Source organism: Sinocyclocheilus rhinocerous, unplaced genomic scaffold, assembly GCF_001515625.1.
Source record: "Sinocyclocheilus rhinocerous isolate Xijiao unplaced genomic scaffold, SAMN03320098_v1.1 scaffold1561, whole genome shotgun sequence".
Taxonomy (NCBI): domain Eukaryota; kingdom Metazoa; phylum Chordata; class Actinopteri; order Cypriniformes; family Cyprinidae; genus Sinocyclocheilus; species Sinocyclocheilus rhinocerous.
This window is the reverse complement of record NW_015652263.1, coordinates 296,223-323,926: the sequence shown is the minus strand read 5'-3', so window position 1 is coordinate 323,926 and position 27,704 is coordinate 296,223. Positions and strand designations below refer to the sequence as shown.

The window sequence follows — 27,704 nt, the reverse complement described above, 5'->3', positions numbered from 1 at the left end:
TATTTTAGTATAAGTCCTACAGGTTTGGAACGACTTGATTCGCTAATGTTCCTGACTGTTCATTCAAGTACTAATGGCGTAAGCAAAAGTGGAGGGCAAAAGGAAAGAAGCATCTTAAATCATGTCTCCGTGTGCCAGCTCATCTATCAGCAGTACACCACAGAAATGATTTTTCCATCTGTAGAATAGAAATGTCAGCCCGAGGCGAGCAATGTGTATCAGTGATGTTTTTATAGAGTAGGCCAATATTAGGTTTGCGATTTATGGCACGTGTGCAACTATCCTTAACTTCACATGCATTAAGACTCAGAAATCAGGAGCCAAACTTAACAGGTTGGGTTTGAATGCATTTCCTTAAGATTTATGGATTGTTTGAGATTTTTATGTACTATCTAAGTCCGTAATCTACTTTTTTACAGATTCCTATTCAGTTTTATAGACATGTGCCCACTGAAGGCTCCACATACTTCTGTAGAATTTGAATGACGGTCATTCATAAAGTTCTACACATGCTTCACCCCTTACATATTCATTTTGTGATATTTTCTAGGTCACATTTTTCAAACATTTGATTATGGATAGTTGATGTATTACATGTCTATGGAGGTTTCAGCATTAAGATTTGAGGTTAAAGTATGTAGAATAGGGATGCAGCGATTAACCGGTTTCGCGATTAACCGCGCTTTAAAACGTCACGGTTAATTAATCGTAAAGGTTCCGCTAAACCGAGTGTTTGTGTTACACGGAACGGAACTGTTGCAGCTTGCGCAAAACGAAAACAAAGTTACACTAGCGGTGCACCAGCTTAAAATGACGTGCTTATCAGAGGCACGGAGGCTACTACATGCATTAGATTCACTGTGACAGAGGGACCAGCGAAGCTTTATTTCCACCTGAGAAATGTCTGTCGATAGTGTGGGACCATTTTAGGTACACCAAGAATGACCAGGGTGTCATTTAAATATTGCTGTAAAAAACTGCTGCTAAAGAGCGAATACATAAGGGATAATGCACGGCTAGCTGTACATTGAACGATTTTAATGCACGACGTGAAGGCAAGAACCACCTGACGCGATTAATAAATGCATAATAATCGTCATAATCGTAAAACCGTGATTATTCCTCAGATAATAATCGTACCAACAAAATCTATAATCGTTGCATCCCTAATGTAGAAGCGCTGTGACTAGTGAGCATTTCTAGTGCACTACAGAACATTGGCCCCGCTATAATAATAACAAAATTTTGAGTTTATGTATTTATGTGTGACCCGACCACTTAAAATTGAGCTATTTTCTCCCTCACTAGTTGTAAAATAATTGGCAAAATGCTGTTTAAAGTGTTTTAAATGCATAAATACTAAATGCATATGCTGACATACATTTTTGAATGCAATGCCCTCTTCTTAATATCCAGTCAACAACTAATTCATAAAACCAAGTCAACTGCCCTACGTTCTAAAAAAAATAAAAAAATAAATAATAATAATTTCTTGTGTGTACATCACAATACATAAGAAACGATCGCCCACTTCTGCTTCCTCGCAACTTTTAGAGTTTTGAGGTACCGTAGGCCATCAATGTCCCAGAAGTATTTCACGTCAGCTAACCATATGCTTTCATATACCAATAAAAGCTCCATTAAACACATTTTTACCATATTAAAATCCATAGCACAGAATTTTGCACATTTCCTACAAAATCAGTGTAGAAAATGTAAAAAGCTCCTGCAGATTCCATCTGGGCCTACTTATAACTAAATGTCACAGCGACTTTTAAAACTTTCACTCTTTTATTTGGTTTAGATGTTGGCTGATTCTGCAAATATTTTCCAGAAATATTCACCAAAACCACTACATTTTGGTTCTGCAGTTAGTTTTGAATTAGAACAGCGGGTTGAGCCGATCATTTCCAACATGTATTGCCCTGGCTCCTGTGTCTAGGTCTCTAGACAGCTTTAATGGCCATGGGGATAAAGGTTTTCGCAGGTCACCGTGTGGCAGGATCAGCATAATTGAAGGCTTGAGAGGACGCAGTAGGGGCGATAGTTAAATTGGACTTAAGACTGTTATTCAATGGTGTCTTAATTTAACCACCCTGGGTTATATGAAGCAAAGCCCACTGAGAAAAGTGGCTCACTCGAATGCCAATCATTCCTCACCGATCCTGAGACTTTTGAAGGTTACAGGGCTGTCTGTGGCTGGGGTGACGGATTGATGTATGTCCCCTGTCGAGCAGAGAATTCAGAGTCCAAGGCCGCTGCAGTGCTGTCCTATTAGGGGGGATTGTCCTTCACAACTTCTTAGCCGCCTGTCCTTTCTGGAGCCTACAGAGCTCAGGCAAGGGCATTGTGTCTGCTACAATAAGCCGAGCTGTGGAGTGCTTCACCCTCACATAATTATATGGCTTTAATGCAAGCATCTTTCACTGTTCATCCACTCACACCAGCAAGCGCAAAAAGAGCGGCGTTGTCAGAGAGAGTCGCTGGATGTATCCCTACTTCATTATGACTTGCTCTTCAGAGGGCTTTTTTAGAAATTAAATTGCTTTGGCAATTAACTAAAAGGGGATTTTTAGAATTTATGAATGACTGAGAAGATTGATATATGGCGAGAGAGGACAGCAGCATGTGAGATGGACGTGAGGCTGAGGTGATGGATTTATCGCCACGTTGAGAGCCACATGAAAGGTGCGAGAATCACTGTACCCACTTTTTAGGACCATGACGGTCTCATGATCATTCTCTTTGTGTTTGAGACTGGTTTCTGCCAGGTACTGTGAAAGTAAAGTCTTTCCAAGGAGCTCTGTGGCGACATTACGACACGGGTGATTTCACCGGCTGCATTTTTGTGTACCCAGTTCGATAAGATATGAGGTCATGCTTGCTAGATGTCGTTAGGAAAATCTAATCCAACGGTTGCCTGCCGAGACAAAGACGGCTCTGTGGCGAGCAGATCAAGAAAATAATGCACAGCTTGAACTTAGACCTTCAAGGTGTTTGTTAAGAGTTAATTAAACCGAATTCATTGCCTGGTAATCTATAACATATGGTGAGAAAAGATTGTGTCACCACTTTGAATACAAAATTACCGTCTGCTCGTACAGCGTATTGGCCTTTTCAGAGTTTAGATTATGGAAGGATGGTTTGATGATATATTATGAGCCACAGTGGAAATGTGTCAGCTGGTAGATATTCTGCTGTACTGTTTATACCACGACTATATCCAGCCTGATTTTAAACAGATATATGTGCGTATGTATTTTATTTATCATTTTTAAGACTTCAAATGTGGCTTAAGTCATATTTATAATGTAATATTCTTTTTTTTTTTCTCAAGTGTTAAATTTTGTAATTATTCCATATTATTTATTTATTATCCAAATGTATAAATTATATTTTTTAATGGTTCATAAAATATTATGTACTTAAGATTATTTTAAGACTTCAAAGGTGGCTTATATATATGACAAAAAACTATCTATCTATCTATCTATCTATTTTTTTTTCTAATAGTTTCTCCGTTCTTGACAGTCGCTCTCAGTTTTCTCAAATAGGTCTCTCTACAGCTAGTAAATGAACTTCTTATTGCCAGAGGCACTGAGAATGAGAGGGAACACCATGTTCAGCCAAAATAATATGTTCTTTAAAGACATTTAATATTTTCTTGTATGCTTTGCTCATTTCAGAGTTAAATACCATGGCTGTTATTTCCGAAGGCGGCTGAAATTGAAAAATAGATCGTGCTGTTATCAAGAAAGATATTACAGACAAGTTCTGTGGCAGTATGGGCATCACAGAGAAGTGTTCAAGGTTTTTGAAAATGTTCGAACAGTCAGACAGTTCATGGTCAAGGGCTGTTTAGCGTGAGTGTCTGGAAAGTCCTCTGGCCATGATTTGGCAGAGAGAGAGCGGTGATGGGCAGCGGATCCACCGCGCTAAAGCATAAACTGGGCTAATCTGTTACTGAGCAACAGCAGGCACCCCTTCACAACACGTTGTGGGTGTGTAGTTCATGCCGTTACCCGGGGGATGCGGTTTTGTTGAGTTCAGCTCATGGCAATTTTTTTTGCCGTAGTCTAGTTGCCCTCCGTGTTTGGACTGTGGAAGGAATCTACGGTGATGGAGAGACAGAAACACGAGGGACAACTGGGTAAACATTACAGTCCTGTGCTTTCAATGTGCCACTTTGATATGTTAATTCTTGGTGCTTTTGCATCGCTAGAGAGGTGTAGTCTTTTTTGTTGTGGTCATTTGTGCTTTGTTTAAAGGTTTTATTGGTGCTTTGAACAAAAAGTGTCACCTCATTCATCACAAAGGGGCAGCTGTTTTTCCATTTGATAGTCATCAGTAAATCAGAACATTACCTTCCCCCAAGTAGTGCATACTAAAGACAGCAGCTCTGCGAGACCTTGGAAGTGGCGGACATGTCTTGGTCACACCGTTGAGGATGACACTATCGTCACACTCGCTCACGGCGTTAGACCTGACCCAGAGGGTCAGATTTTTTCCCACCAGGCTGAGATAATTATCATCTAGACTGCTTTGGAACAGCACTTTACTGTTCGTTGGTGTATTTTTAGTGGGCATCTCCAATAATGGGGGCCGAAACCTGATCCAGCCTGCTCTGTTGAGTGGATTAAGGCCGTTTGGCGGTAGTGTGTCATCCGCAGTTCAAGGTTGACATCCACTTTAGGAGTCACACCAAGGTCAAGCACAGTTTAATAAGATGTTTTGTCAGGTCGGGACACATGATCTTCCCTCGACCAGTGATTTGGGTTAATTATGAACAATGATCTCGCCGTAGCTGAGGTGAAAACAAGGCTCCAGGAAGAAAGCTGTGTGTGTCAGATCACCTGAACTTCGTGATTTGTTATTTGTGGAAGGTAACAGTCTCAAGTAAAGTGTTAGGCCAGGCGATTTAAGATGAACTGAGGTGAAAGTGATCATTATTATCATTTGGGGTGGGTGAGTGACAGTAAAGGTGCTGTGATTTTGACCTTTCTATTCATGGAATAATATTGAAAAACTAAAATGTATCACAGTTTCCACTAAAATATCAAGTAGCACAACTGTTTTCAACATTGAGAATAATAAGAAATGTTTCTTGAGCAGCAAATCAACATATTAGAATGATTTCTGAAGGATCGTGAGACACTGAAGACTGGAGTAATGATGCTGAAAATTCAGCTTTGCCAATAAATTATATTTTAAAATATATTACAATAGAAAGTACATATTTTAAATTGTAGTAATATTTCACAGTATTACTGTCTTTGCTGTATTTTTGTCAAATAAATGCAACCTTGGTAAACATAAGAGACTTTTCAAAAACATTAAAAAAAAGCTTACCAGCCCCACAGTTTTGAACAGTAGTGTATATTTATTTAGAATTTATAATATCTGCAATATATTAATAAAATATTATCATTTTGTTATTGCTATTATATATGTAAAAAAATAGCATTATTCATACTGTTTTTTTTTTAAGATTATTAGATATTACAGATTATATATTATAAAACCATATAGTAATGTCATATTTTAAAATCTAGTGACCTTCTCATTATTTTGTGTGTGAAATAAAAATTATATTTTATTCATGTATATGATTGGGTTTCCACACATTCAGAGTTGAGGTGACCAAACGTAATAATAATTTATGAATCAGCTGTCAAAAAGCCCATATTGGTAGTTAAAGAAGTTGAATATTCGGAAGGACATGTCCTCTGTACATGATGAAAGCCTGGCTATTTTAATTCCCCTGCTCCAAGACAGATTAACATGACCTTCAGTGTTTTATGATGTTTCCCACCACCGAAGTTTTGTTCTAAAATGTCATTACAGAAAGAGGATTTTCTAAAACCTCCTATCGAAAACTTCAGATGCTTTAAAAAAAAAAAAAAAGATAGGTTTGGTCCTTTCTTCAACCATGCTAGATGGGCAGACTGATGTGATTGTTCTTAGCACAAACCTCATGGCATCTTTTTTGCTGTGCTGTGTTCATTTGTGGCGTCAGCAGAAAGGAACTAGAACACAGAATCAGAACTGCTACGCTAGGGTAGAATTATTTGGGCCAAAGTGCACAAAATGGAGGCCACTTGTTGGATTGTCAAATTTTGCTGATAGCAGAACCTTATTGTTTTAATCTGCACGTAGGAGTTTTTTGTAGGTGTGTAAACATCTACATTTTGACACACTATTGACTAAGTTCTGGTCTCACTAGCACAGTATGTTACATAAGATAGGATAAATTGTATTAAGAGTACATTTACATGCAAATCGATCTGTTTTCAGAGCAAATCTAAGGGGATTTGCGATAATCTAAAATGACAGTTACGACCTTAATACGCTTTTGATACACGTCGACGTGACCCTGTGCAAACCAGACCTCTACTCCGGTCAACTGCAGTGACACAATTTCAAACATGCTTCAGTTAACCTCCATTTTATGCACAGCAGGCTGACAATTTTCAGCTTTTATGTGCCATTTTGTTGCTTATGCAGTTGTGGTTCGCCTGACATTCGCAGCTAGATGCCTCTGATTTAGCTGGCATGTTTTTTTGAAGCAGTATGCACTTTTTTTGTGGTTTGACCTCGCTGATTAGAAGGAGATTAGAGCTGACCTTAAAACATTTGAATGGCGTAAATAAGGGCAACGATATAATTGGCGCTCGGGTCTGCTCATCCACCATCCGCCCGCTCGGTTTGTGTGGGTGGCGAGGCTAGCAAGGAGAGCTGAAGGTGATAAAACATCCAAGTTGCCTGTAAATGAGATGAAGACTGGAGCAGCACCGGGTTCAGCCATTAAAGATGTTTTATAGCAGCCCTGCGTACTCTTCCCCCCCTGAGGTGCACACACGTAAACCTATCTATCAAAGGGAATTGACCTGCCTTTGAGTGATCACTTCACAAGACCTGCTGTTGTCATGAAAACATTGGCATGTCCTCCATGTGCACGCCCTCACCCCTAGTTCACGCTAAAAAAGGGTGTACCTCCTTAAAATATGATTGCGATTGCTCAAATTTCGAAACTTTGGGTTGAAAGTTACCTCATCGAAAAATGATACTATTATATAAAATAAAACCCAAAATACGTTCATTTCGCAAACATTTTGTCATGGGCTAGCATCCAACAGGCTATTAGCACGCAGAGCTGCCGTATTTCACGTTTGAGTGACATTTATTTCTCTTTAATGCAATCTTCCACAGTGTTCCCAACCGGTTCGCCTGTATTCGGCGAATGCCCTTGTATGCCCTCGGAAACAGCGGATAGTGAAGCTGCCCTCTGAGCTCGTGGAACAAAGCAGAAAATAAAGTTGCTGCCTGCAAAGTGCTGCGGTGGGTGGCTTTAACATTCCCATCCACTTTCAGCTCCCGCTAACCTTGCTGAGCTCTGACATCATCCTGGAACAATGTCAGATCCATGTAGATGAATATAATTAAACAAGCGCTTATCATCCAGCCGGGGAAAGTTTAGTGGCAGGTCAACCATGTTTGCCTCTCTCTCGGCTGAAGGTCGGACGAGGGTTAGACAGGCAGTTTGCAGGCTGGAAGGTATGTGAAAGACACAAAACACAGACTAGGCCAACACAAGAACGTTTTCCAGAGCACAAAAAGTCTATTTTTACACTAGCTTGTTATTTACATTGAGCTCTGTCGGGCCAGACTATATTGGAAAGTTGAGTACCAATGTCAAATTTACCACAGTATCTACAGTTTCCTCCGAAATTCCACACTTATAAGTATAAAACCAAAATAAATCAAATTGTGATCTCTTATATTGTTGTAATAAATATAGTTGTAACAATAACTGAAGTAATCGTGTATTTTAGTGAAGACTTTTAAGTAGAGATGCACCGATCGATCGGCCAGGGATCGGAATCGGACGATTTTCCTCATGATCAGCCCGGATTGGTGATTGGCCGGTCAGTCTCACTTCTTTCCGATTTCAAGCTGATCCGTTTTGTTACCAGCGGCACAGGCAATAACGTCAGCAACGCATTCTCGCTCTCTTCTCTCCGACGATCCCTTCTCTCTCACACACGTCTCATTCGCTCCGGTTAAATAGTGCTTGTATTGCGCATTATTTTAGTCTTTCCCGCAGGTTTCGCGTTTACACCAAAAGCGCGAGCACCATCACCATCGGAAATCGGAATTGGCCAAGAAAATTGCAATCGGTGCATCTCTACTTTTAAGAAGTATATGGTAAGTCAAATTAATTAATCAGTAAGTAGGTGCGCTGCCAGTTTATTTGAATCATATTAATTACCTGATAATGAATCGAATTAATCTATATGCTAAAAAACGCAATGTAATTCAGTATCATTGTTTTGGCAGGGAAAGCATTGAATAGATATTTCATAAAGTGTTAGAAGTCAATATATTGTTGTTTGTTCTATTTCCATATCAGTGAACATAAACCAATCACTGGCTGACAGTTCACAGTAATGTTTTGCTATTGATTTTGTTGTTTTGCCCATGGTAGACATGTTTGTAGTATTCTGTCTGCTATGTTTTAAAATAGATGGCCTATGTAAAGTGCCGTCTTTGGTTGTCAGCATCTAATGCCATTTGGGTCACATTTAAGACGATGTTTTGAAGTTTAAAGTAGTTAAACGTTTTAAAAAATCATCTTGCGTTACATTCTATGGCACTCCATCCAGCTATTTTTGAATGCAAGAACATGTGACCTGAGAAGTTCACAAGTTTTATCACCTTTTTTTTTCAATTACAGTTTCAAATCCTCAGCCATACTGTTTACACTGTATTTCAATGTGAATTAAAATCGACTGCATTAACATATAGGTGACTATTGATGTTGATGAGTTGAAATTGAGAATTGTAACAACAAGCACCATTTGCTACCTAACAAGTGAGTAAACATGTGGCTCCAAAATGAGGCAACCTGTCACAGCCAAAGCCACGGTGTTAGGTCTCGGCTTTGAATTCTAGCGAGTTCCAGCGAAGCCATTTGCTTAAGATAGCATGAGGCACAATATGTTGCTTAATAAGGCAAGGGATTTTTAGAGTCCTCCGCCATTAGCCGCTGAAATAATCTCCTCCCTGAATGGGAAAAGGCAGCAGTGAAGGGAGTAAAAACGAGTGCGCTGCATAGCCTTTGGATAGGAGCAGTATTTAATTAAGATCAGCCTGTCTCACATACATGCTGGCTGATAAGGGCTCCACAGCACATCTGGCAATATGAGAGCTTGATCTCTCTTCGCTGGGGTTAATGAAGGTGGTCTCTGCTGAGTTATGTGATAAAACTCAGCTGAACTTTTCTTTTGTCCGGTCCAAAAAATTGGAAGACTATATGTGACCTATTTACTCCAGCACAAAGCAAAGAGTCCCAGTGAAATAAGTTTAAAGGGCTTGGAATGGAATTCGGAATCTTGTGGAATAGAATTATATTGATCTGAAAGGATATTACAAATATAAAAATATGACATTGATTCAGTACCGTCTATAGGAAATATTTCTACAGTGTAAACCACACTGACTGGGCGATAATATTCTTTTTTTTCAAGTGATGATTTTGCTAGGTATGCAAATTATGATTTTGCAATGATTTCAATACCCTTTTTATGACCAAAAGTTCCCTAAAGAGCAAGAATGAGAATGTTAAAACAGATGTTTTAATACTTTAAGATGTGTTTCAGACTCAAACTTGAGAAACAGAAAAATCTTAATTTTTATTTTAAATTTTTTAAATGAAAAATACATTTTCATTATTTAGCCTATAGAGAAAATATATAACATAAAAAATTGAAGGTATATGACAATATTAAAAATATTCAATACATATTCCATGTTTACATTATTTTATTTTATTTTAAGCTTTGTTGCCCAGCTTTTTGGGCTGCCTCTTATGTTCTGTGATGTTGCCCTTAGTATTAAAGGGGAAGACAGACTAACTAATCAGCCTTTCCATTTTGTCCGTGAACATAACTTCTGATCTCAGGGTCACCAAGTCTCGGTTCCTTATCAGGACCCCTGGCAGTTGTTCAGCGCGTTGCCACATGAGAAATGGATACCACTATGCTCAAATATCCCTACAGCGTATTCCTGTTAAGAACAAGGATTCTCGCCTACATGTTCGCCAGTTTCAATATTAACGAGCTCTGTTTTTTACTTCTTGTCACGGTATGTATCTTGAGTGTTGTGAAAGGCAATTGTGTCCTAGCATTCCAGTGACTTGTGTAAACTTAGCTCCGCAGGCCAACCTGCATGCATAGTATTTTCAGATAAGATATCTGGCAACATGTTTTCAGCCATACCAGGCTGGGATGATGAACAACGCTAAATTCTGTCCCCTCTTGATCACCCTCCTGAGGTTAAACTAAAAACCGCTCTATGCAGGCTGAAGCACACCCAAGTGCAGGACAAGAACAGCTGGGTACCAGCGCGGCCACGATTGGCAGGGTGTAGTGTTTCATCTGCCGAGGGGGTCAATTCTACTTCCTCGGAAGAGGGCCCGGGCCTCTGAGAATCTGTCATCGTTCACGTTGTAAAAGCGCTGCATGTATCTGTTTTTGACCTCCCAGAAAAAGCCATCTATCTAGGGTGAGCATCTACGAAAGTGTTAATGCAATAGCGTTCAGAGTAGTTCATACCATTCTTTGAGGTGGCAGGGTGGAATTATGAAAATGGTGTGCATTTAATTAGTTAAAAAATTGAAAAGGGAAATATCTGAGCTGAAATTAAGAATTCTGGAAGTAATATTTTTTTTAAATATTATAATACATATAAATATTTTATATAATATATACATATTTTTAATTATTTTAATTGTATTTTTATTATTCTTAACAATTGAATTTAACTTTTTAATTGTCAATTTAAAGTAATTACTTTAAATGCATTTAGTGTTTTGATGTGCTTTATTTTTCTTCCCAAAACCAAAAATAACAATTTTAGTAATTTTTGGCAAAAATGGCCAAAAATGCCACCTTTATGTAATTGTGTGGCACGCATTTCACTGTTATAGATGGCAATCAAATTGGGTGTAATTACATAAAAAGGTTTACATTTACTTAAAAATATACAGTAATTAACAATTACATTTTATGGCTTACATAAATTCGGATTGCAATATTATTTAAAATTTATATTTCAGTTCATTATTAACAATACATTTTTAAATTTTTTTGGTAAAGCCAATCATTTTGATGATGATGATTATTATTATTATTATTAATTGATCAACCTTTTTTAAACCCAAACAAAAAATATTTTTATCAATTTTAGCCTTTTTTTATTTTAACCATTTTTGACCAAAACGTTGTAGCAGAAAGGGATGCATCTCAACATTTCCGCACCTCCTTTATGTAATTGGGTGGCATGGCATGCATGTCCCTGTTATGGATGGCATTCGAAGCGGAGAAACACTACATCAGTGTGCGTAAGCTATCTGACCTCCTTTTAAGCTCCCTTATACTTCGACTCCCTCCCATGTGTCATCTCTTAGACGATGCACTGCCTTCATATTGCAAATCGTATCTTTGGCTAGACAAGCAGATAACTGCGATTCCTCTGTGGTGTGAGGTTAGAGGTACACGGGCTCTATGAAATTTTTCATCACAGGGACTGATAGCGCAGGCTGCCGTTAGAGAAAGCCAGGATATTTGAGATATCTATCAGGGTACCGTGAAGGGTTTTTTTTGTCTTGCAGATGCAGTTCAAGGACGCCTGCAGGCAGCACGACCCTCGCTGTGCTTCTGGCGCGACTCAAGGTCACGCACACTCACCCTCTGACATTCACTCACTACAGACAGTGAGAGAGAGAGAGAGGAAGAGTGTGTGTTACTGAGAGAGTGAGTGGGGGAAGGGAGAGAGCGAGGATGGGGTTGCAGTAAAAGTCATCTTCCCCTGTGTGCTCTGAGTAAACAGTTCACTTTGCTCTGTGTGAGCGCAGCCAGGGCCTCATTTGCTCAGCCGTTTTTACTCATCTCTCCCATTTGCCGACAACTTGAGACATGCTGTTCTCTGGCTGCCTCTCGGTAGGACCGTTTGTCATGTCAGGGGGTTTTATTTGACTTAAGTATGAGTTATCTCAAACTCGGCTCCGAAATTAATGCACCTTTAAATTCTGTGCTGTTTCAAGCCTTTATAGTTCTTTTATGTGATCAGTGCTGAGCACTCAGGATATTGAGATGGCATACGCTTACATTCTCTGCTAAACGGATGCTATTGTGATGTACATACAATACCACAGATGATGTATATTGATATCTTACCCAAAATAGAGATGGGCAAAACTGCAATTTTTTCACAGTGGACTAGTCAGAGTAAAGATTTGTATTAATTAGCATGTTCACTACATGCTTTTCTTAAAGGGATAGTTCACCCAAAAATGAAAATTCTGTTAGTAATTACTCACCCTCATGTCAGTTCAAACTCACAAGTTAAGATATTTTTGATGAAATCCGAGAGCTTTCTCACCCTGCATAGACAGCAACACAACTGACACGTTCAAGGCCCAGAAAGGTAGTAAAGACATTGTTAAAATAGTCCATGTACATCAGTGGTTCAACCGTAATATTATGAAGCTATGAGAATACTTTTTGTGCACGAAAAAAAAAAAACTTTATTCAGCAATTTCTTCCCTTCCATGTCAGACTTTGACGAGCATTCATAACAGTATGATGCATGCATTGAACCATGTGTTGCTGTCTATGCAGGGTCAGAAAGCTCTCAGATTTCATCAAAAATATCGTAATTTGTGTTCCGAAGTTTAGAACGACATGAGGGTGAGTAATCAATGACAAAATTTTCATTTTTGGGTAAACTATCCCTTTAAAGGACTTTCATATGTGTACGTTGATCAACTAATTGTAGCATAATTGTAAGTACTAACATAATTGATATTTTAAATTAGCTTTTATTTTTTTATTTTCAGTTTTCATTTTATTTTAGTTTTAGTAATTTTGTTATGTGACTTCATAATTGGTATTTTTAAACATTTCTACTATTTAGCTTTATTTTTCAGATTTTTAAAAAGTTTTTAAAGTTTTTTTTTTTTAATCTAATATTTATGATTTATTTTATTTCTGCATTATTCCAACTCCGATAACCATTTTAGTTAATGATAACAATGCTTTAACAATGAATTGGAGACTTTTAGAAAATAATAATTTCAACAGTTTGATTTTGCTTGGGCATTGTGCAAAGAAAAAATTGTAGCCATTCACGTTAAACATTGTTTAATGTGAATATATTTGCATACAAATACAAACATTTAATCAGCACAGCTGTTTTCAACGTTGATAATAAGAAATGTTTCTTGAGCAGCAAATCAGCATATTAGAATGATTTCTGAAGGATCATGTGACACTGAAGACTGCTGTAGCCGCTCACATTAAACAATGTCTTGAAGAAAAACAAGTGGAAGCTTCTGGCACCCAGTGGAGCTGGCAGTGGATTAAACGAATACGCAAATGGTAAATGGTAATCATATCATGGCTAGCACCAACGTAATTGCCTTTCAGAAAATGTGTTAGGATAACTTGGCGATCTTTGTCACCTAATTAATATTCATGAAGCAAGCCCAGTGTTTATATTATATTCCCACCACTTTTCAGATCATTTTTACATCTCTGATTATTAGCATGCTAAAGCAAAGCACACATTAGCACATTAAAACTCCTCTCAAGAAGGTTGTGTCCCATTTCTGGTGATATTGTAAAAAAAAACAAAATAAAGGATAAATGCTAATCGATTAGTCGGTTGTTGGATGACTAGTTAGTCACTCTAACCCAAAGCTACCAGCAGAACATGGATTGGTGGCAGACATGAGCAAGACCTCATTTGAAAGTGTTTCTGCTACTGTTTGACGCTCATTAATAAATAACAAAACAGAAAATAGGACAAGAGGATAGAGGCCAGAGGGAGAGAGAACAACTGTGTAAACGTTGCTTTTAAAGAGACAGCCTGTCAAAGGTTTGCTGACTCGTTTAGCTTTGTGTCTTGCACTGTTATATCCCCCCCATTAAGTTTTTAATCCAACTTCATTTCTGCTAATTAGCAACTGTAGGACTGACAGGCTTCGCCATGTCCATCCGTCTGTGTCAGGACAGCGATTGCCTCTCCTGAGTTGTGTTCATTACTTTTGTCTTTTTCAAGTCCTTCAAAAGTGCTTATTATTATTTAAGTCAAACCGATGGAAAGTGTACTGTCAGCTCTTTTGGGAGTGGGCCGTAGTACAGAGCGCAGGCCAGGAACACAGGAGGGACAGTTGGAGGTACATAAAAAGCCCATGTGCGGTGGAGGCCTACTGCTAAGCTGCTCCGTGGGTAGCCGCTGCGCTTTTTAGATGCTGGGTTACCATGACGATCAGAAAAAGTATAGCTGCTTCCTGAGGCTTTGTGATTGTACTGTGGTACTTTGATATACAGTATACTGTATGATCATATTAATATACCATTGTATTTCTATAGTACTCCAAAGCACTTTAAAGAATACCAGGGTATAGTGTTGGGTAGCTACTGTGAAATTGCAACTACAGTCAAGTTGCTCTTAAATTATTTAGTTATTACAAGCTAATAAGTAAAACTAGCTAAACTGAATTGCATGTAAGTGGGCAATACCTTTTTATTGAAATGTTGGATGATATTATTATTATTATTATTATTATTATTATTATTATTATTTTGCAATTTATTTGGCACAAACCCATTGAGCTAGTAAAAAATTATATATATAATTTTTTTTTTTTGTTTGTTTAACATAATTGCACTGACATTGTAATATTATGGCGATTTACACAAATGTATTACTGTTTGATATTATTGCATGAGGAATGTCTTGAAGAAAGCTAGCAGGAAGTTTTTAAATTTAGCAGATGGTTGGTATTGTATTATTCATGGCACCTACATGACACAAAAAGGGAAGAAACCTGCTTATGTAACTTGTCAACACATCTACAGTACATCCAGTTTTACTGCAGTGTCAACTTGTAGTCCTCACACAATTCCCTATAGCAAGACCTATATTTGATAAGCCCCTGGATCGCTGGAAATACGACTTAAATCTCATGAAATATGGAAATGCCTGTAGGGATCAACTTCCCATCTAGTAGTATATAACATGGTTTGTTGACATACTTTTAAATGAAACACATACGGTTTTAAATGAACTGCTTAGATCAGAAATACTACAGCAGTGGTACTGCATTGTTTCACTGTACTGGACTGGTTACATACTGAATTGAATCATCATTTTGGTCTTATAAGGAGTTGCCTTGTGTACCTTGTCTTAAGTTAACAGTTTGTGTCCGGTCACATCCTTGAAAACTCTCTGCCCCTTCCTCTAGACTCATGCGTTTGGCTCTGATGACTGCAGAGACTTTACTGTGTTAATAACTTCTCTCTCATCTAGGGAAAAGGCAGGGGACCCAGGCACTGTCTTCCTTTTAATGTGCTGGCTTTTCTTCAATCATTTAATTAAGAAAAGGAGCGATTATTCAGCCTCGAGTCAGCTCCTTCTCCCTTCCAGCGCCTCATTCATCTCTGATTAAACTTGTAGCATTCGGTAACTGTACTTTCCTGCTCTTTCTGGGGCATGTGAAACAGGAGGAGATTGTGACAGTAGAGAAAAGAGGAACCTGAGGTCTGTGAGCGAGTTGCAGGATAAGAAAATGGTCCCCTTTGGTCTCTTCAACTTGATAAAGGTCGTGCTTGCAGCTGTGTTATCTCTTTTTGCGTTTAAGTTTGGGTTATCTCTTTTTCGGCAGTATAACCTGTCTGAGGGTTTCGCTGCGTAGTTTTACCCCCCCTAATTAAGGGCTGACCCCTCATGGTAATTCACAATAAAAGGTTGGGGTCTTTTCAGTAATTACAGTAATCAAAATAGTTGACAATTTTATGTACAAGGTTGCATTTATTTTCACCTAGTGCAAAATAGGCATTCACAAACAGAAGATGCGATTACCTGAGAGAATGGTAGATGATACAAAACATTGACAAACATAAAATACTGTAATTATTTACACTACCGTTCAAAAGTTTGGCGTCAGTAACATCTTTAAGAAATTACTAATTTTATCCTTGAAGGATGCACTAAATTTATCAAGTAAAAGTTAAGACATTTAAAAAAAAATCACAATTTATACAAATAATCAAGTAGTACAACTGTTTTTAACATTAAAAATAAGAAGAAATGTTTCTCGAGCTTTAAATCTTCATATTAGAATGATTTCTTAAGGATCATGTGACACTGAAGACAGGAGTAATGATGCTGAAAATTCCGCTTTGCCATCACAGGATTTTAAAATATATTAAAATAGAAAAGTTATTTTAAATTGTAATAATATTTCACAATATTACAGTTTTTATTGCATTTTTGATTAAAATGAAGCCTTGAAAAAACATTATAAAATAATACTCTCCTTGTAATACACTAAAACATTTACGGTAAAAAATCTGGCAGCTGTGGTTGGCAGAATTTTACAGTGAAAAATATGGTTTATTTTTTGGCATTTTTTCGCCTTTATTTTGATAGAACATTGGGAATTAGGATTGGGAAAGGCCCACAAACCAAGATTCGAACTCTGGACGCCCTGAGTGCAACGGCGCCATATGTTGGCGAGCTGCCCACAAGGCTATCGGCGTCAACAACATTTTAGGTTTTATGGATTTAACGTAAATTTACATTTAAATACCGTAATTTAATTAACTGATATAATGTTAATATACTAACTTATGGAAGTACTGAAATCTGTTTTGTACCTTTGTAATACACTGATAACCACCAAAAGCAGGTGGTGATGAGAGTCACATGACGAACCAAAGCCCCTCTCAAGTAGCTTTTAAACACTAACATGTATAGAAGGTGCACAGTGTCATTCACACAAACACTAAACACGATCATGGTAACACACAGGAAACTGTGCAATAAACATTAATTTAACAACATTAGATGTAACATACAACCGTAATGTACACAACTGATAAGAAAAAACTAAGAAGAAACATCAAATTTGAAATGTAACGCAGGGAATTCTGGGAATGTCAATTTACAATGTCATTATTCACTGTAAATTCTACATTCTTTTTCACTTCCAAAAATATACTACTGTATACTACTGTAAAATTACATGTAATGTCCAATACAGTTTTTCACCGTATATAGTAGGGGAACTTATCATTAACCAATTAATAGGTTTTTACTGTAGCATTTTTACAGTATTTTACCATTAAATTCACTGCCATTTTTATGTTTTTCAATTGTGTGGAATTATTTTTTATTAATTTTTTGGCTATGTTATGAAATTATAGACTTTACCTATAACCTTAAGTTGACAGAAAATTTTTTGAAATGGCATCTAAACTTGAACACTATTCATTTTCGCTGTATGGAAAAACATGAGGAAAACTCTTTTACTAGTATACTAGTTTTGATCAAGGTTGAGTTTGAGTGGTTGTGTCGAATATCCATTTGGCTTGAGTTTGAATGGGCATGACGCTTTGATTGACAGCTTTGTCTTCATTGTCTAGATGTCTAGCAGTACCTCTTTGCACTACTGCAAAATGCATTGCTGTTTCATTAACAGAGAGGGACGCAAATGCACAAATGCAATAGATATATAGGGATGCGTTTCCAGCTCAGCACTATTAACAGTTGAGGTGCTATAATTCGAGTCAAGTTCCTCATCCGAATGTGACGGCGGTTGTAAACACTAGAGGAATTCCACCGGGAGACAAAGCAAGGGTTAGAGAGCCTCGTTCCCCTCGTTCCCCTCTCCCTCTGCTCTAGGGTGGAAATGGTTAACATATCACTGTAATTGGCACCCGCAGCTGCTTGTCCTCTCCACAAACAGGAGGGGATCATTTTCCCCCCGGCCTCCCCCTCTCGTTCTCCCTCTCCTCTCTCACTCTCTTTCTGCAGCCTCTGCTTTGTGTGACAGCTGCCTAATTGGGCATTCTCCCCTCGTAGCGAGGCTGCCTCCTCCGGCCTCGACTGCTGACGAATGGCAGCGGATTACAGATGAGGACACAATGACCCGTTCGACCTTCCCGCAGCAGGGGGAGCAGAGGGAGGGGCCTGACGGGCCGGGCCCAGAGCCTCAGGTCACTGGAGGATGAGGTCGTGAGAAGGTGGAGGATCTGCCAGGTGGCCAATGACAGAGTGTCACATGACAGTAGCTTGATGTCAATGTGTCAAGGGTAGACCGGTGGCACAGCATCCTCAAAAACACTTGCACGGTAGCTTTTGCTTTAATCCCTAGCTCTCAAACTGATCGAAAACATCAGAAGGAGAGGCAGTGATATTTTTTTAATTTTCTTGCTCTCATTTACATCTGATTTCTCTTTTGCTGGAATTGTAATGATGCTCATTATGCTCCTAATGGTCTCCTGGGTTGGGTATATAATTATATACAGCAGACAGATATATTAAATAGATTTCTAATACTTAAACATTCTAATGCTGTTATTGATTAAAACTGATTTGTGCCTGTTACATATGTATGTTGGCATTGGTTATTTAGCATTTAAAGTTAAGAGTGACAGTCCTACTTTAATAAAACTACTAGTAAGCCATTTGTAGTTCAAAAAAAAAAAAAAAAAGATTTTGTGATCTTTGATCTGTTTAATTGAGCATCCAGACCCCCTCGACACAGCAAAATTAGCTCAACCAATGGTGTATCTTTGGGGCGGAACTATCTGTTTGTTCAACAAATGGGTCACAGTGGGCGTGTTCAGGGAAAACCAATTGTTTTGCATTTATATCGCTCCAAATATAATTTCCAAACACTTTAAAATTCAACAGGCCTTCCAAAGTGACAAAAATAAATGATATAAAATAGGGCTGCACGATAAATCGCATGCAATATTTAACGCGCATCTTGTCAGTAAAGCCGGTTCTTTAATCAGCGGTAAATCTCCATCACCTGCGGGCTTTCACATGGAGCAGCATTAACTACACAGAGCCGTTGTTCACGGACAAGCTGTACAAAACCACGATCATATTTTGCGCATGTTTTGCGCAGTTTGTCGGTGAACAACGGCTCTGTGTAGTTAATGCTGCTCCATGTGAAAGCCCGCAGGTGATGGAGATTTACCGCTGATTAAAGAACCGGCTTTACTGACAAGATGCGCGTTAAATATCACATGTGATTTATTGTGCAGCCCTAATATAAAATATGATTGGGGTTATTTTAGTATTTTTTCTATACTATTATAGTATTTATTAATATTTAGAATTTGCTTAGTTTAATTGTTCGTTTTAATTTTAGTTTAGGTTTAATATTTTTTATGTGCTTAAGTTTAGGTATTCATCTAATATATATATTTTTTCATCTAATACTTTATTTAAATGACCAAAAATGATTTTGAATATTTTTAGTTTTAGTCAACAAGAACAACACTAGATTATGGGTACACAATATATCAGTGACCATATCCTCCAACACTAGCATTTTTTTCCTTTGGCTAATTTTTGAAGCAGATCAAACAATGCCATACAAAAACAGGCAGAAAATTCTAGATTATAGACTTATAAAATATATAATGATCTTATCGGGCATAACATTATGTTAAGTTTATTGACTTATTTTTCTGTATCACCTACACATTGCTGATGCAGCTGATTTTTTTCAGTGCACTTTGCCCAAGCAAAACTCTTAAAATATAATATTTATTTCCCAAAGTAAAAATAGTTGCTAGTGTGTATAAATACCAAAACAGCAGCTGGTATTTAAAGGTGCTAGGCTAATGACTGTATTTTTCTTAATGCCAGCACCTTCAGAATTTCACAGCATATGTGCAGCAGACTAATGATCCAAATGAGCCCTTTTTTCTCCAGATCATTTACTGCACACATTGGAAAGCCATTGGTTAGACTTTCTCCATTATAAAGAGGAGGGAAAAAAAGAAGAAATTCTATCACTAACCGCTACAAGGCAGGTTCAAGCCGTAAAGGTCTTGTCTGCTGAAGCATTTCAGCTTGGCTTAGCTTTCTTAGCTGACTGTAGTAGTCATGAAGCCATGACCAGTCTCTGCTCCACTTCACCCACACCCACGCACACATGCGTTTTGCACTATAAAAGCAAGCGTGCGGCAACAGAGCAGAGCATCTTCTAAGACACAAAATGTAGGCTGTCAGAAGGGCTGGCGGAGCCTTGTTCCTGTCACGCTGCCAGGATGCAATACCACTCAGCTGAGGTAGAAAGCCGTCAGTTGTAAAATATGATGAATTATCCCTATTCGGCAGAGAGTGGGCCGTCTGTGGGCGTGTGCCTCTCTGTGTGTACGCGAAAGTACGTGAGGGTGTATAAAGAGAGGCTACGCCTGTGTATGTGTGTGAGTCTGTTTTGTGTGACTGAGCACTGGCGTTGTAGTTGGGCACACATAAGAGTGTGTGGGCGAGAAAAAGATTGAGAGAGACCAGCCACAGGGTTACTACAGGTTTAATGACGACCTTGTTGTGCACGCACTTTGCTGCTTTCAGTGTTGAGTTGCTCAGTGCAAGCGTCTAATCCCCGTCAGAGATTGCACTTGGCAAAGCCCTAACTAAAGGGGTGTGCCCCAGCTGGGAAATGTCAATGCGTGATGCCCATAATGCTTGTTTGGAAGTAGGTCACAGTGACCTAGTTTAAATGGTGCATGGCCCTGATTGACTGAGTCACCAAATGCTATCTTAGGAATGTGTTGTTGTAGTTCCACAGGCTTTTGTGCCTACGTGTGCAAGCAAAGGATAACAACAACTTAGCAGTTGCAGTGGCACAACTATGTCCAAAATTCTTTTTTTATTTTGAGAGCTAGACGGCGGGTATGAACGCACATTGCAAGGGCAGCTTTGTCGCTTTTTATTAGGACCTAATGCTTTGTATGGACGCCAGCTGTTGCATCAACTCAAACGGCCCCGGCGGAGTGAGTGACCTTGACTTCAAACAGGGCATGCAGCAGGTTTTGCTCCTTTTGCCTCATCATGCATTTTAAATAGCCTAAATGGATTACAGTTTCTGGATGGTGGATGTAATTTATGATCTGGTATTTTTTGGGGGGTTCAATTAATCTTCCAGCCTTGCAGTTGAGAAATGAGGGATCCAGTCCAGATATCAGATACTCTCCATTTATATCAAGCCATTTGTTTTACAGGGATTTGTATTTCTCAGGTAACTCATTCAGGAGCCTCGTTGCCCTGCACTGATGGTGATAATATTGTGACGAAAAACCCTGAAAAGAACTGAGTGAACAGACTCATATATTACCGGGATTTGTCAAAGATAGGCTACTACAATCACTTCTTACACAGTTATTCTGAAGCTCATAGCTGTCAGAAAATCGTAGCTTTTTCATATTTGCAAAGCTTTGATTTGAAAGTTTTTACCGAATACATTATTAAAACGGCTGATTTCTTTAAAGATTTTTTTCTTTTCTAACGTAAGATACTGAATATCTCTTAGGAGATGAGATAAGTGTGTTAAAGTAATTGTTTATCTGTTTAACAGGGTGAAGGTGTTGTCAGTATTGTGTTTCCTCTTTTCATTGGATTAGGACAACAAGCTACAGTGGCCTATTGACAGAAGTATAGGATGAAGTGTTGTTGTTGTTGGTCCAAATCAATTACCTTCTCCCACTCTTTGACACATTAGATATAACGCTTTGTCAGACAAAACTTACATTTTCACAGTCAGATTCAGCTTCCAAACAATTTTCATGAAATTCCTCAACTATTTAATTGACAAATATCATTATACTATATCATTATCATAACATCCATACATTAGAGCTGAAATATACTTACATTCAGTAGGGTTAGGCAATAGGCATGCATTTTATTTTATTTTACAGTTCAATTAATGTTTAAAAGTCTGTTCTATAATGATTTGTCTTTAGAGATAATATCCAGATTAGAGCTATTTTGATTGTGTAGTGGCATAGGAGTTTCTCAGGCCTGTGACACTCACACCCCTGTGACCGATATCTTGATAAGGTCATCCTGTACTGTCCACCCCCTGTCAGCCCCAGCAAAGTAGAACAACCAGAGGTGCCAATTATGAGCAGAACAAATCAACCAAAGCCATTGACCTTCACTTTGACCATAGAGCACTGACAAGGTCAGCCTTGTGTGTATTCCATGATTAAGTACTTACAATTCCATCTCATTATGTTTTCATTTTCCTATGAAGTGCAGACATTGTTGTGACATTGGTAGTGCTGTACCAAGTTGTGTTGTGAGTATAGTGTTTAGCAGGCTTGTACATATACACAATAAATGTGTCAGTCTGCAGAGCCAATGGTACTGTGTGATCCAGAGGTGGTATATTTTGAGATAATGTAGTGAGAGCAACTACGGTAACATAGAAGTGAAGGACTAGGCTGCATCATGTGGGCGTTTTTCTCCAGGCACTGACACTGACTGCAGAGAGGGTGAGAGAGAGATGCCTATGTCTGTCAAACCAGCCAGCAACATCAGAAATCGTCAGAAATGAACTTTTTGCACCCTGAATAAATATATCAATTCATATATAACATATTGGATTTAATATAAAATTTATCAAATGTAAGATAACATAAAACAGAAATATTGTTTAATAATAACTGGGCCATTTTCGTCACTTTTGCTCCATTTTTGCTCTGAGCCCTGTTCAATTTCTGAACCTGCCAGTCATTATAGATAATTAGAAAAAAACTTCCAAATACCTGTTAGCTTTCTGTGGTTGTCTTACAAAGAATCGAGTTCTCAACTGACAGTTTTGTGCGTCTAACTTGGCAAGAGTTCTGTCAAAACATTTAATCCTCTTCAGGATACTGTGCTTTGGTATTTTGTTTTACCTAATATCTGTCAAATCAATCAAGTAGTCTTTAAAGCCCTGTGTATTCAGCTTTAATGAGATTCAGCAAGCTAATTCCTACTGCTTAAGAGTCCGGAGAAGAGAAAAAAAAACCTTAGGACGATGGTTATTGCTATGATGGTATAGAATGAGTCTTAATTTAATTCCTTTCAGTATACGAGTGAGATCCATCTTTAGGTCATAACTTTTGGCATGTGAAAACACTTGCATGCAATAGCGGAGGACTTTTTGGCCTTGCTTGCCAACACATCATTTTCATTTATCATCATAAATAACCTGATGTTTAGTCTTTAAAAATTCAAGGCTCAAAGGCAGAAACACTTTTTGATCATGTTTATAACGTCTTTTGCCCCTAAAATTGATCAAAATAGGAAATGTTAAACTACATGTTAAAGATTAGCTGAATTTGCTTTGTTGAATAAGTCTTAATTTAATTCCTTTCAGTATACGAGTGAGATCCATCTTTAGGTCATAACTTTTGGCATGTGAAAACACTTGCATGCAATAGCGGAGGACTTTTTGGCCTTGCTTGCCAACACATCATTTTCATTTATCATCATAAATAACCTGATGTTTAGTCTTTAAAAATTCAAGGCTCAAAGGCAGAAACACTTTTTGATCATGTTTATAACGTCTTTTGCCCCTAAAATTGATCTTGTTAATGTTAAACTACATGTTAAAGATTAGCTGAATTTGCTTTGTTGAATACAATAATGTGTGGTATACAATATCTAGCTAATAATTTTCATAATAATTCATTTTTCTCTCTCTTGTGCAGGACCATCACCAGCTGACCTTGTGGACAGAATTATTGGATGTAAGCAGTGATTTCACTCACCACCCTGGAGCTTTGAAGTACAAATCCAGTGCCATGGAATCCCACAAGACTTGACTGCATTACGATCCTGTACTTATCTTAACAATGGCAAACATGATTTTAAACTACATTCATGCTTAGCTCTTGCCTCCTGTATGGGGGAATGGCTTGTGAATCGTCATCATACCTTTCTTTTACCTAAAAAAACAAGATTTGGAAGCTAAAAACTGTAAGGTCTCTTGGCAGAACGTAACAGAACGATTTTCCCTCTATTGTGGTGGCCAAACATACAAGGGACTATAGTATTGAACATGACTCATGGGGAAGAGCCTGGCCCTGAAACACACCAGGATTCTGCTGTATTAACATATCTGGAAGGCTTACTCATGCATCAAGTAGCAGGAGGACAGGGTGCGGCAGCAACACAGAGTGGAAGCCAAGAGCAGAGGAATAAGGACGGGACAGGGCATGCACAGCCTAGTCATGGCACTCGACAGGAGCAGAACCGAACAAATTCCTACTGTGGAGCCTCACAGCACCTCAGAAAGGCTCGTCTTCTCAACTCAGAGGCCTGGACGGAGAGTGAGACTCAACGGAGGTCAGCACCCTCCGTTGCACTCAACGGGCAAAGTGAAAACCACCACAGTGGCCAGAACGGTACCTTCCAGGATAAAGGAGAGAGTACACTTCTAGCTAGTTTGCTGCAGTCTTTCAGTTCTCGACTTCAAAACGTGACCCTGCCACAGCAGATTATCCAAGGTTTGAGGCCACCAGATGCCCCCTGCCAGATAAGCAAGCCTGTACAAGTAGACAGGGCAGATGTGCCTTGCCACAGACCAGCCTCGAGCCACCTCAAAGGGTTAGTGAGCAAGAGCAAAATGCAGAATCACAGCAACAGTGTGCCTTATCAACGTCGACGGTCTAGCCAGGAAAGTTTTTCAGAATCTTCCAAGGCACTGCAGAGCAGTTCTCCCTCTCCATCTCCTGAGTCTATATCTTGTACTGAGCGCCTAAAAGCTGTGGCAAACCTGGTAAATATCAGATCAAGCCCCGCTCCATCGCCCAAACCAAGTGTGGCCTGTAGTCAACTGGCTCTGTTGCTCTCCAGTGAGGCCCACCTGCAACAGTACTCTCGAGAACATGCCATGAAAGCTCAACTCTCTGGACGATCAGCCAGTGAAAGATTATCTGCCATGGCCACACAGCAGACACAAGATAAACAACCTACAACTTCTGGCCAGACTCATGGACTAAGTCTCTTACACACCAAGAATGGAATACCTTCACAAATGTCAACCAGCTCCAGTCGACAAAGTCCAAGCCTGACCTCAGGGCAAAGAAGGACAGAAGGTTCCATGCGCACAGGACAATGCTTTAGAGAGCGTCGACCTTTCGAGAAACAAGGCAGACCATCACAGAACTGCAGCAGTCTTCTACTTCAGCTTCTCAACAGTCACAACACCTCACAGCGAATTAATGGACAGGGTCACCTGAAAGACGACCTCAGTACCTTTGGCACTCTGGCCTCTCCGCTTTTTTCAGACAGCGAGCACTCAAACCCCGACAGCAGTCTTACAAAAGACAGCAGCGATGCTGAGAGCACTTACTCTAGTTGCTCTCCTATTGACCTTTCTCTGAAGAATAGAACAAATGTACAAACACCAGTATCTACTTCATCCTCACCTGTACGGGACAGAGTCCCAGAGTCTTCGTTAAACAGGTGGAAGCCTGAGAGTCCACCTGTCAAAGTTAGCTCAGATCACAGGGAGGTGGACACCTGTTCAGAGATGAAACCTCATCACAAGGTCACTCTATTACAGTTGCTCTTGGATCACAAAAATAACGAGAGAGTAAACAAAAGTCTGGATAATCCAGATTTGCTGCAAGATGTAATCCCTAAGGTCACTAGTGCATCTACAAGTAGCCAGAGTGTTTTCAGTACAGTTAGGTGTAAGGACCTTAGCGGACACTGTGGATTGAGTTGTAGAAGTCCCAAACTCTTGCCAACTTTCTCCCAAAGCAGAGACTCCAACAGCAGTGCATCTCCATATACACTTTATGGGTCTCCCCATTCTCAGTCTGTCCCATTGGATCTTTGTAAAGCAAAACAGCCTGCAAGTGATGTAAGAGTAAAAGAACCTGCCTTTAGTGCTAGTAAATTGTTACAGAATTTAGCTCAGTGTGGAAAACAAAACCCTGACATTTCTCCTCCAGCACAGGCACCTTTACCCCCTATCAAACTCATGACCCAAGAGCTGAAAGTTAACCATCCTCCAACTTTACTTGAGAGACTCACTGCACCAATTCAGAGAAATAACACACTGTGGGAAGAGACCAAAGAAAAAACTTCAGCTGTGCCCGAAGCAACACAGCATGTCTCCGAGATTGAGAATCTGCTTGAAAGGCGTACAGTTCTACAGCTTCTTTTGGGCAATGCACCTCAGAAAGAAAAGGTAGGCAGTAAACGAAAACGAGAACATAGCAAAAATAGTTCTGTGGAAAAACCAACACATCAGGCAACTGGCCAACCAAATGGTCCTCCTTTGGATATTACAATTAAAACTGAGCCTGTTGAAGAGGGTCATATGTATGACTATAACAAAATGTCAGTACTGGAGCCTAGAAAAAGCACCAGTTATCATTCTCATGAAAGCATCAAAGAAGAACCATTGTCCCCAGAGGCTCCCACCAGAGATGGTCTTCTCTGCCATCTCCTAAAAAAACGACCCAACAAAACCCTTCAGCCAAACAAAGTAGAAAACCTAAACAAGAGTTGTGTCAAAGAAGAATCAGTTGAAACCCAGGGACCAACAATCCCAAAGAAGCGGAAATTTTCAATAGAACTAGAATATCATAACTCCTCGACTCAGCATACCAGGGATTTGGAACATTCTGGTAGCATGAAAGAAGACAACAGTGGTTGTTTTGCCGCCAGAGATCTAGAGACAAGAGAGACCAGAGACCCATCAAGCCCCCCAGAGGCTGACTGTCCACCAGCTAGGTTTCCACCATATGATTCTAACGAAAACCGAAGTTTCAATGTTCTAAAGCAGCTGCTTCTTTCAGACAACTGCTTGAAGGAATTGTCTCAGCCAAGGGGTACATTCAGTTCACCGTCACATACTGTGCTGAATGGGAATACAATCAAGCACTCATGTAATGAAGGTGAAATTCAAAACTTTCACCAGAGCCTGAGTCCCAGCAATCCATCTTCTAAAAAAGCAAGCAGTCACAGGCAAGAAACTCCCCATGTTACACAGCAGGAGCCTGCAAGGTCAAAAATCGATTACAGCACCACAAAGGATTTGAAGGGCCCTGCAAAGATGGTTAATGGAGATGATCAAACACACAAGTATGGGCCAGACTCACCTCGGTTTACCAAGACTAACCCTATTTTGTACTATATGCTCCAGAGGAGCAATGCACAACTGACTAAAGAGGTGGAGGGCTTGGAAGTAGGCTCGGGTCAAATACAGACAAAGGTCAAAAACGAGTCATCAGGTGATACTGAGGCCTTTGAACTTTGAAACAAAATTCACAGAATTACAATGGAACACTTAGTTGTGACTCAACACGGCTAAACGGGTCATTGAAGAAATACTAGTTTTGAGACTGTGAACCAGCATCTGTGCTTGAACTAGAAATGTGCTTCTTTTTATTCTCTCTGCTTCTTATCTACTTTTGTTTTTATTGAGACATCTCACATTTTTCACTTGAATTACGTGTAATTTAGTTCACAAAAAGACCATAAAACCAAAGTTCATTTGAATATTTATAAGCACTACTTTCTGGCTGATTTCTTTCCTACATTCTAAGCCGCAAAGAAAATAAAAGTTTTCTACAAAAGGTGTGTGACAGATTTGCCCTCATGTATTTGTAACAATATCAGTTCCCACTCTGTTTTCCACACATGGGTTGACTTTTGGCCTCAGGCAGTGAGTTATGATGCACCGATGCACATGATAATCTGTATAAACAGATTGTGCCTCAGCAGTTGTTAGTGAATATTCTTCAATTTACCATGCTGAAATGAAGAAATAACTAAGTATTGTTACTTTGTCTATGCCAGAAAGGCATTAAATGTCACAGTAT

At 39.1% G+C, this 27,704-nt stretch overlaps 1 protein-coding gene across 4 annotated transcripts; it reads left to right on the top strand.

Annotated features, from left to right (window-relative positions):
- The first annotated feature begins 2,252 nt into the window (after positions 1 to 2,252).
- LOC107714172 (nuclear receptor-interacting protein 1-like) lies at positions 2,253 to 27,704 on the top strand. Of its 4 annotated transcripts, none has more exons than XM_016519921.1 (2): positions 2,253 to 2,688; positions 23,574 to 27,704. In XM_016519921.1, the coding sequence occupies exon 2, from the start codon at positions 23,924 to 23,926 to the stop codon at positions 27,137 to 27,139; it is 3,216 nt and encodes a 1,071-aa protein (XP_016375407.1). In that variant the 5' UTR covers positions 2,253 to 2,688; positions 23,574 to 23,923; the 3' UTR covers positions 27,140 to 27,704. The 4 variants fall into 4 exon arrangements, with proteins under 4 accessions (XP_016375407.1, XP_016375409.1, XP_016375410.1 ...); XM_016519923.1 differs by lacking the exon at positions 2,253 to 2,688 and adding an exon at positions 7,537 to 7,554; XM_016519924.1 differs by lacking the exon at positions 2,253 to 2,688 and adding an exon at positions 11,714 to 11,732.

What these genes read in the sequence shown, in the direction of transcription:
- LOC107714172 (XM_016519921.1), top strand. Translation starts at nt 23,924, where the DNA reads ATGACTCATGGGGAAGAGCCTGGCCCTGAAACACACCAGGATTCTGCT.